The sequence below is a fragment of the Anoplopoma fimbria genome, chromosome 24, assembly GCF_027596085.1.
Source record: "Anoplopoma fimbria isolate UVic2021 breed Golden Eagle Sablefish chromosome 24, Afim_UVic_2022, whole genome shotgun sequence".
Classification (NCBI taxonomy): Eukaryota; Metazoa; Chordata; class Actinopteri; order Perciformes; family Anoplopomatidae; genus Anoplopoma; species Anoplopoma fimbria.
The window spans coordinates 1,249,486-1,259,709 of NC_072472.1; the positions used below are offsets into that span (position 1 = coordinate 1,249,486).

A 10,224-nucleotide genomic window follows, 5' to 3' on the forward strand; every position below is an offset into this window, starting at 1 on the left:
CAATCGCAGTTTTTGGACGATGTAGAAGAAGAAGATTTAAATGGCGACGCTGTTCTCGATGCGTCCAGGACAGAGGTAAGGATACGGCAGCTCCAGTTGGCTGTTGCGGTCCGTGATGTCATCAGAAATGGCCCTGAGGTCGGCCTGCACCGCCTCCACCAGCCCGCGGTGGGCGTCGTCTTTGAAGACCGCCTCCTTGTAGTGACACAGAGGAACCTGCAGGGGGCGACACACACAGGAGCTCACTTCCTCCTTAGTTCACAACACACAAACGTTCGGTAGATAAACGTGAATTCAGTCAGCCGGTTAACGTGCTACGATGTAGCATGTTAGCGTACAATCTGCCTACATTTAGCATGTTAGCATGCTACGTTAACATCGTCATGTTTGTTGATCACTGAGAAGACAAAATAAGATAAAAGTTGATTGATTTCTAGCAGGGTAGTTGTCGTTTTTCAATTTCAGCTCGTTACATGAATACTTTTCAAAATAAACTTCCGTCTTCACAGGAAACAACTTAGTTAGGTTTAGGAAAATATGCAAAAATACTAAGTTAGGTTTAATTAATCTTCAAAGGTATTCATGAGAACAGCCTAAGGGGTGGAGCCTCACAAAGTCAATGGCGGGTTGCGACAGCAGCGTCAGCGCCGACAGGATTCGACAGCTGGAGTTCACCTCCGGCAGGAAGGACATGATGTCGTCCTCCGTCCTCAGCGAGCCTTTGACCTGCGGAGGAGGACGAAACATGGAGGACGGATAGTTCGGTATCCAGAGAGCGAAGTCCAGCTGGAGGAGACAAAGAGAGAGGAGTGAGGACAAAAGTCAGAGACCTGTTGATAATATCTTAAACCGTCAGAGTCTCCAGGTGACGTGGAGTTCTTCTGCACAAGTTTTGATGACACGTCTGATGAACATCCTCGAGTGATGTCACTTGAGTCAGCGTCGGTCGAAGGCGGTGTTCAGTCAGAAGGAAGTGAAACCTGCTGCTCACCTCTGCTGCTACGACTTTTGATCCTTTTCTTTTTTAAACTTTGGAGGACTCCTTTAAAGGAAATGTCAAATATCCCAAAAATATGGTTCATTAAAAAAATTAAGTGGAGTCTCAGCTCTAATAGAGGGATTTTGACAGTCGATTACTGCAAATTCTTTATATTTATAGTGAACACAAAAACTAATTTGAGGTTCTGACTGTTTCAAAGTGAAATGAGAACATTTGTTTCACTTATTTAGACTTCAGAAACCTAAAAAAAACTGTTTGTGTGTCTGAAAAGTATCTTTTAACGTCCTTGTTTTAGTCGTGTGAGCGTCCTGTAGGTCACCACCTGGGAGAAGTTGACAGCAGCGTGAAGAGCCGAACAGGAGAAGATGATCATGGTGACGAACGTGGACACTTCTACTTTGGTCTGGAGGGACGGAGGGAAACCTGGAAGACGAGAGGAGACAGTTTGTCCTCTGTTTGTTCTCTACGTCATCATCAGGGGACAGAATGCTGATCACCTGTCTCTGTTACAAACAAACAAACAAACAAACAAACAAACAAACAAACAAACAAACACCTGAGCTGTGGGTGAAGCTGTGAGTGTTGATGTCGGTGATCCAGTGTTGAAGCTCGGAGTCCTGCTGCACCTCATCGTCTCCACTGTAATACAGATCCACCCAGCCGACCACAAACCTGCAACACACACACACACACACACACACACACACACACACACACACACACACACACACACACACACACACACACACACACGGTTCTGAAAAGTGAAGTATTCTCTCTCCTGTCCACCAGGGGGCGACTCCTCTGGTTGTATAGAAGTCTATGAGAAAATGACTCTACTTCTCTCTTGATTTATTCCCTCAGTAAACATTGTAAACATGAGTTTATGGTCTCAATCTCTAGTTTCAAGTCTTCTTCAATACAGCATGATGTTCATTTAGTAAATGATGCTCCATTTAGAGTCAAACAGACCATAAAGCAGGGGATGCTTTAGGGCGGGGCTACACACTGATTGACAGGTCGACACCAGAGACGTATACGGCATCTCTACGTCACTCCTCCTCAGTCCTTATATGGTCACTTTGTTAATTGAAGATGGTGCCAGGAGCGGAGTCACCCTGCTCGTCAAATGTCACACTTTACCCAGGCAGCCAATCAAATCAATCAAAAGGCCATTAGACTGTCAGAGAGCTGTGGAACTTTTCACTATCTTTCCAACCAAGTTGTGTTCTTTGAAGACCGGATTTTATTTTTAAAAGGCAGGAGGTGAAGGAGAAGCGTTTAATCATCTGTGTCAGACACAGTGGTCCAGCCGTATTGATCACCTGGTGGAGGTGTGTTTGTTTACCTGTTCAGTGCGTCCCAGACTCTCCTAGCGTCCTGGGCGTAGTAGCTCTGAGGCAGTTTGTCCACGCCGCGGAGCATCAGGTCGTCAGGGACACACAGAGAATCATAACGGATCCTCTCTGACGCCCGGGACAGGAGGACAGGTAACGCCTCCAGACCAGAACCCGCCGCCTGGAGGAACCAGACGACACAACAACAGATAACTGCACCACACCGGTCTCCACGCCGCCATCTTTAGCACTTCTGTTACAGCTGATGACGAACCTTATCAAACACGCCGTTAGCAGCCAGCAGCGACATTCGGGCCTGGAAGTTGATCTGTAGTGACGTCCTGACGTGGGGCATCAGCAACTGTCCACAAAAAACAGCCAATCAGAGGAAATAAATAAAAAACATGCCAACGAACAACATTTTAATGTTGAAGAAACTTTGGGTGAGAACTTGGGTTTGAGTTAAATCTCTTCCCATCATCAAACCAGTTCAGTCAAATACTTAGTTGCACAGTTATAGACCAACATGATGATTCATTAAGAGTTTTTGTGTTTGTGTCACCTGATAAATGTGAGTCCAATATTCTCTCTTTTAGCTCTGTTTTTGGTCTCCACCACCTCCTGAGGGAAATATCTGTCTCTTTAGCTGCTTAATGCTCCACTATGTTCACCAGCTAGTCTCTAACTGAGACTGTCTGCTGTTTGATGCTGAGCAGGTCGTGTACGTTGGCTTTTACATTATTTTCTCTGAAAATGAAGCAACAACGTAGCTTACCAACGTTATACTTACTCAACAACTTTACTCAACAATGTAACTCAACATCCAATTCAACAACGTAACACCCTACCGTAACTAAACAACATAACCGAAAACATAAAGCTCACCAACACAACTCAACAACATAACTCAACAATGTTACGTTACAATGGAATGCAACAACATAACTCAAAAACAAAGCTCAACAACGTAACTACGTAACTCAACAACGTTACTCAAAAACCTGACAAAATTCTAAAACTAAAGTCAACGTGTCCGTGGTTTACAGAAGCAAACGATGTCAGCATTGTTCCTGGAGACTGGGCTGCATTTTTAGGTGAATTAAACCTAAACCTAAAGCTCAAATCAATGTTTTCTGTTATCTGCAGTGTGATCAGCTTTATTTTCAGCATTTCAAAATGTAGGTGAGGTGAGTTTGTCGACCTGGTGCAGCGGGTGCGGCTCTGGAAGCTGTCGCAGCGTTGCCACGCAGCACAGCTCTCCCAGCATGTGAGTCCTCAGGTAGTGGGAGGCCAACTGGTGACACTGGAAGTCCGCGCTGTGAACCCAGATCTTAGCCAGCAGCCAATCGCAGCCGGGGTCAGAGGGCAGGAAGACTGGGTTCTGAGGGCCGGGAGTCTGCTGCAGCTGAAGATGAAGGTACATTTACTCAAGTACTGTGCAAGTCCATATTTTAAAGGTACTTGTATTTGATTTGAGTCTTCCATTGTATGCCACATGTTATAACTAAACTAAAAGCAGAAAATGAGAAAACACACTGTTCTGCAGCGGCATCACCTGAATCACAACACCTGCAGTTCACCTGGATGGCGATGGGGATCAGCTGTCCCTGTCGGTTCAGGTGGAGGAGGCACAGCGGGGCGGACAGGTACGTCTGCTTTCCGTTGATCACGTTGGCCGGGACGCCGTCCAGAACCTCGTAGTCCAGCAGGTAAACGTTCCCCCTCTGTCACATCAGAGAACATCAAGATAGAGCAGCTGTGTTAAAGGGCACAGCTGGCAACAGCTGGAGGTCAAAGAGCAACATGCACACCTCTAGCTCCTGCTCGAGGGAGGAGCCTCCGGGCAGGAAGGGGCGGAGCATGTCAGAGGTGACGGACAGGTTTGGAGGGAGGAGGCGGGTCTGACGCAGCATCAGAGGGTTACAGCCATTCAGACACTGGTAGCCAAAGTACCAATCCTCCATCCAGTGAGTCTTAACGAACCCTGAGAGAGAAGAGAGCCTGTTAATCTGAGACCCTGTTTTATGGATTATAGATTATTTTCCCCTCTGGTGGGCGTGTTTTTTCACAGTGTGATGATCTCGTTTTGTTTCTTACAGGCGATGTTGTTCTGGTTTCCGATGTGGGCGAAAACCGTCTCCAGCTCTGTGAAACTCGACCAGGCCTCCAGTCGGCCGGCAAAGCCTTTCAGATAGTGAACGTTAGCGGCTGAACTGAGGACGGAGAAACAAACACAACTCATATCCCACATCTGTCTATATTTGTGTTTGTGAGCAGACCTCAGTTTATAAGTGTGTGACTTCACCTCTTGTGTGTGTAGCTGAGGTTCGGCCCGAGTTCAGACAGACTGTTCATGTCGACACATTGTGGAGCGCCGTCGACAAACTTTCGCCATCTTTAATATCAACAGAAGAAGAGAGCGGAGAGTTTGTTGTCGTGCATTAAAACTGTTTCACACAATTACATTTTCTCACAGATTTGGGTTTAACTTCTTGGCAGAGATCATGACATTTTGTGAAAATATCAAATATGTCTGTTTGTGTTTTTTTACCTGATGAGCTTCTGTTGAAGCTGCAGCTGTTTGAGTCGCTGCTGCTTCAACTTCTCTTCGGTCTCGTCCTTCAGAAAACACACTGGACAGGAATAGAGGAATAAAAAAAAAAAACTCTGTTACAGTAAAAGTACTAATACCACACAGTTAAAAATACTGTGTTACAATGAAAGTACTAAAACCACACTGTACAAATAATCTTTTGCCATTTAAAGTTCTAAAACCACACTTCAAAAATACTCTGTTACGCTAAATGTACAAATAACACACAGTAAAAAATACTCTGTTACAGTAAAAGTATGAATACCATCATTAAAAATACTCTGTTACGCTTAAAGTACTAATACACATACAGTAGAAATACTCTGTTAAAGTAAAAAAAAGTATGAATACCACAAAGTAAAAATACTACCACACTGTACAAACACTCTGTCACAGTAAAAGTACTAATACTACACAGTGAAATACTTTGTTACAGTATAATGTTCCTTCAGCAAAATTATGTCAGTTAATCAGTCAAATGTAGTTGAAGTATTAAAACTGTGACAGTTCTACTGTTATATATTCTACCATTAGATTATTAATACTCATGTACAAGTACAGTACTTTTTAAAGTAACTTTTTAAAGCTAGCTTACACTTCCCGCTCCTCAGCTCCACGTCGCCCTCTGCTGGTCGCAGCCACCGGTCACACAGGAACACCTGTACCTGTGGATCCCTCTCAGGCCCCGCCCCCGTCCCACCTCGCCCGTCCTCCAGCCTGCGGACCTCCACCCGACTGCAGTGCCAGTCCAGGTCGGGGAATCCGGTCAGAGCCTCCAGACGAAGTCGGACCAGAACCAGACGACCCAGAGGAACGTCGGCCTGGACCCGAACCAGACAGGACTGTCGGGACACGAGGAAGAGATCGTCATTCATAAATATTCTGTCACACACTCTGTGAAAAGAACATTTAAAAGAGTCACTAACTGCTCTGTTGGTGTTGGATCTCCATGATGAAACTCACCGACCCGGGCAGGAGATGATGGTCGCCCTCGCTCAGACTGATGGGCGGGGTCTCCCCCTGAGAGCCAATCAGGTTGAGCCACAGGCGGTTGAAGGTTCCACAGGTGGGACCAGGTGAGGTGTGGACAGTGACCTCAAACTCTTGACAGGATGCCATCACAGCTGGTGACGACAGGGGGACTGACTTTATGAACCTGTTAGCTTTAGCCTCAGTCTGTTAGCATGATGTCATGACCTTGGACCTGTTAGCTTTAGCCTCAGTCTGTTAGCATGACGTCATAACTGAGAGGTTGTAGGTTGTTTTGCCTACCAATAGTAAAACACACTGCTGCTAGAAAACCCCTTTTTTTATATTGTGTTATAAAATGTATTCCGTGTAAATCTTCCTCCTGCTGGTTTTGATAACAGCTCATTTGTTTATCCCTCTGATATTTGACTTGGAAATGAGCGACAGCGTTAGCGTTAGCGTGGGCGTCGTGTCCAATGAGGCTCACTCAGAGAAAAACTACACTGCATTCTTTTATCTGAAAGGTCACTTCCTTCTTTTATTGGTTTTCCTTACGAGGGGACTTCCTGTTTTGAGTTAAACTGTCAGGGAGCAAATAAAAAGCTTTTTGTCCATTTTACTTACATTATAAATGGAGACATCAACGTGGCTCTGTTCAGTTATTAACCAATAGGAGGACATGTTTTTAAAACTAAACATACATTGAATATTTCTTCAGTCTGTTTTGAAACTTATTATAGATCCTGTTTTTGTAAGCAGATGTTACAGTAAATATTAATTGAATTCTTATTTATTGTTGAAAACTATATTTGTTGGATTGTTTACGTGCATGTTGACAAATTTAATCATAATATGTGTTTGTTCAGGTGAGCTGAACATAAGTTATAGAGTTGGAAATGTCGTCTAGGAATGATTTGGTCGTAAAATATATATATATTTAATTACATTAAAATGCAGGAGGAAACTGCAGCGTCTGTTTTAAAGCAGGGAGAGCAGATATTTGCAACATGACAACTGTTTTCTTTAATTTGCTTTTTTTAGTTATTATTTTTTTAATGATAAAATCAAAGCTTTTGTTAACTCTCTGCATGACTGTTTTATCTACAAAGTAAATTAAGACTCATAACACTTCATTTAACTACATACGAGACAGTATAAAACCTAAAAAGAAACAATATTCTAAGATATCTGCCATGTCAGCCTGCTGTGACCTTTGACCCTTAGTCTCTCCAATAGTGGATGTCATCGAGCTTTTGATAAATAAATGAAGCTAGTGCGTCTAGAGAGATTCTGGTTAACATTTAAACATGAAATACACAAGGTGAGTTTTAATTGTGGTATTAGTATAGTCAATATTCATACTCTGGACTAAACATAACATATTTAAGAATAAAGGAATTTCACTGCCAAATTGACCAAAAATATATGTAACAGATAAATTAATATAAAAACTGTGAATAAAATAACATAAAACATATGAAATATTCTTGTACTTGATGTTATTTAAGGGTGAAAGTAGTAATAAGAGATAGAAATAAAACTAAAATGACATCCGTACCAAATAAATGTTGATATTAATTCATTTTAATACGTGTTAAATTGAATTAAATGAATAAAAACAACATTTTAAATAAGTATTCTACTGCATTGACTATTCTTAAACAGAAACCTTTGAGAAACAAACCTGCAGAGCGACGACTCCTCTCTGAGCTGTTAGAGGTGAAGCTGCAGGTACAAAGCACCTCTCTTTATTTAAAGCCCCGCCCACTAGAACACCTGTAAGCCTACCTACAGGTAACACTGAGCACCTGTCTGCTTTATGGGAGTGTTTATAAATCATACCCATGTTCAGCTCAGCATCCGGGTTCCATAGTGTAGCGGTTATCACGTCTGCTTTACACGCAGAAGGTCCTGGGTTCGAGCCCCAGTGGAACCACGATTTTTATCTTTTTCTGTATTCTTTGTTGTGTTTTTGAATGTGAATACATTGATAAATATATGCATTAGTAATAAATAAGAATTTTGAAATCAATTAATGCTAAAATAAATAAATAAAGTAATTAATAAACGCTGAAATAAATATATAATTAAATAAATGCTAAAATGAATAAAATAATGAATGAATGTTAAATTAAATAATAAATATATGAATGCTGAAATAAATATGGAATTAAATAAATGAAGGCATAAATAAATAAAAGTTGAAAATTAAAGAGAACATAAAGAAATAAATATTATGTATCAATTTCTACATTTTTGTTCACCTACATTTATTTATGTATACATTTCTATGTCCGTGTGCCAAAGCAGTGAACGCCACATGGCTGCTTAGTTTAGTTAAATAAAGTGTATTGTTACCCTTTACTTTTATTTATTCATTTTAATACTTATTCATTTTTTTAAACATGTATTTATTGTTACCATTTATTTTTATTTTTATTTATTCATTTTAATACTTATTCATTTTTTGTATTTTTTAAACATGTATTTAGTTATTATTTCAGCATTTATTTATTATTATAAAAGATAAATCATTATGATTTATTTATTTAAGCAATTATTTATTTAGTCTATTCTATTTTTTGTATCTGTATTTAAACATGTATTTTTTTATTTCAGCATTTATTTATTATTTAATTATTTTACTTATACTTATTTGATCCTATATTTATTTATACAAGTATTTATTGAATACTATATTTGTTTATACAATTATTAATTAAATCCTATATTTACTTATTTATTTTTTACTTCTGTATTCATACATTTATTTTTGTATCCTATATTCACTTAAATTTCATTTATTAAATCCTATATTTACTTATTTATTTTTATTTTTTACTTCTGTATTCATACATTTTTGAATTTATTTGTATCCTATATTCATTAAAATATTTATTTATTAAATCCTATATTTACTTTTTTATTTTTATTTTTTACTTCTGTATTCATACATTTATTTCTTGTATCCTATATTCACTTAATCATTAATTTATTAAATCCTATATTTACTTATTCATTTAATTTTGGCATTTATGCTTCTATCTGTTTATCCCTGTATTCATCCACACATTTAGAAATTATTCTATTTATTATTTATTTATTGATACTTAAGTCAAAACGTATATTCAACAGGACATTTAGAGCTTTGTTCCCATCATGTGCCCGGATGTAAAATGGAGATGCCGGGGATTGAACCCGGGGCCTCATACATGCGAAGCACGCGCTCTACCACTGAGCTACATCCCCATTGGTTCATTCTGCAACCAGAGTTTATTATTTAACAATAACAAACCTATTTTATTTTTTCTGTAAAAAAGCACAAAACAAGATTCTTCATTAATGTTTCTTTGATTTCATAGCTGATGTATTATTGTAGTCCTGTTGAATAAACAACTAATAACAACACATTCCTTTTATTCTGGCTTTTATATTAATTTGACTTCATCAACTATTTGTTTTTACTTTGTTTAAATGAAAATAATATAATAATTACAATGCTCTGAAGTCAGTAAAACATCAAATTACTAAAATATTATACTTTCCCTTTTTCCCTTTATTTTGGTAATCCCGCTTCCGCCACAAATAGGACCTCTGTTCCCACTGATGACGTAAGCTGCGATGGCCGAGTGGTTAAGGCGTTGGACTTGAAATCCAATGGGGTCTCCCCGCGCAGGTTCGAACCCTGCTCGCAGCGGACATGTGTCACTTTTTACCTTATGTTTTATTATATATATGTATATATAGTATTTATACTATACATAATACGTGTATGTATTGATATTTTTTATATAAGCAGTATATGAAATCATGCAGATGAGTTACAGTGAGATTATGAGATGAAATCATGTGTTTGTTGTGAGGCCTTTATACGATGATGAAACAATAATTACATTACATTATATTACATTATATTATATTAAATTACATTATATTATTATATATTATTACATTACATTATATTATATTATATTATATTATTATTATATTATATTATATTACATTACATTATATTATTATACATTATATTATATTACATTATATTATATTATATTATATTACATTATATTACATTATATTATATTATTATATTATATTATTACATTACATTACATTATATTATATTATATTACATTACATTACATTATTACATTACATTATATTATATTTATTATTACATTATATTATATTATTATTACATTATATTACATTATATTACATTATATTATATTATATTACATTACATTACATTATATTATTATTACATTATATTACATTACATTATATTATATTATATTACATTATATTATATTATATTATATTAC

The 10,224-nt window shown here is 38.1% G+C and overlaps 1 protein-coding gene and 3 non-coding genes across 4 annotated transcripts; 2 read left to right on the forward strand and 2 right to left on the reverse strand.

The window, feature by feature from the left end:
- Positions 1–33: 33 nt before the first annotated feature.
- On the reverse strand, positions 34–6,049 carry zgc:152891 (uncharacterized protein LOC767741 homolog). Its single transcript, XM_054626528.1, has 14 exons — positions 5,894–6,049; positions 5,526–5,772; positions 4,889–4,970; positions 4,643–4,732; positions 4,435–4,550; positions 4,149–4,321; positions 3,918–4,061; positions 3,539–3,742; positions 2,612–2,698; positions 2,349–2,518; positions 1,557–1,672; positions 1,323–1,423; positions 613–786; positions 34–216 (listed from the first exon to the last, which is right to left on the reverse strand). The coding sequence occupies exons 1-14, from the start codon at positions 6,047–6,049 to the stop codon at positions 37–39; spliced, it is 2,040 nt and encodes a 679-aa protein (XP_054482503.1). The 3' UTR covers positions 34–36.
- A 1,713-nt stretch (positions 6,050–7,762) lies between these two features.
- On the forward strand, positions 7,763–7,835 carry trnav-uac (transfer RNA valine (anticodon UAC)). The gene has a single exon. It is a non-coding gene; the product is annotated as a tRNA-Val (tRNA).
- Positions 7,836–9,076: 1,241 nt separating this feature from the next.
- Positions 9,077–9,148, reverse strand: trnaa-cgc (transfer RNA alanine (anticodon CGC)). The gene has a single exon. It is a non-coding gene; the product is annotated as a tRNA-Ala (tRNA).
- A 366-nt stretch (positions 9,149–9,514) lies between these two features.
- Positions 9,515–9,596, forward strand: trnas-uga (transfer RNA serine (anticodon UGA)). Its single transcript has one exon. It is a non-coding gene; the product is annotated as a tRNA-Ser (tRNA).
- Positions 9,597–10,224: the final 628 nt, after the last annotated feature.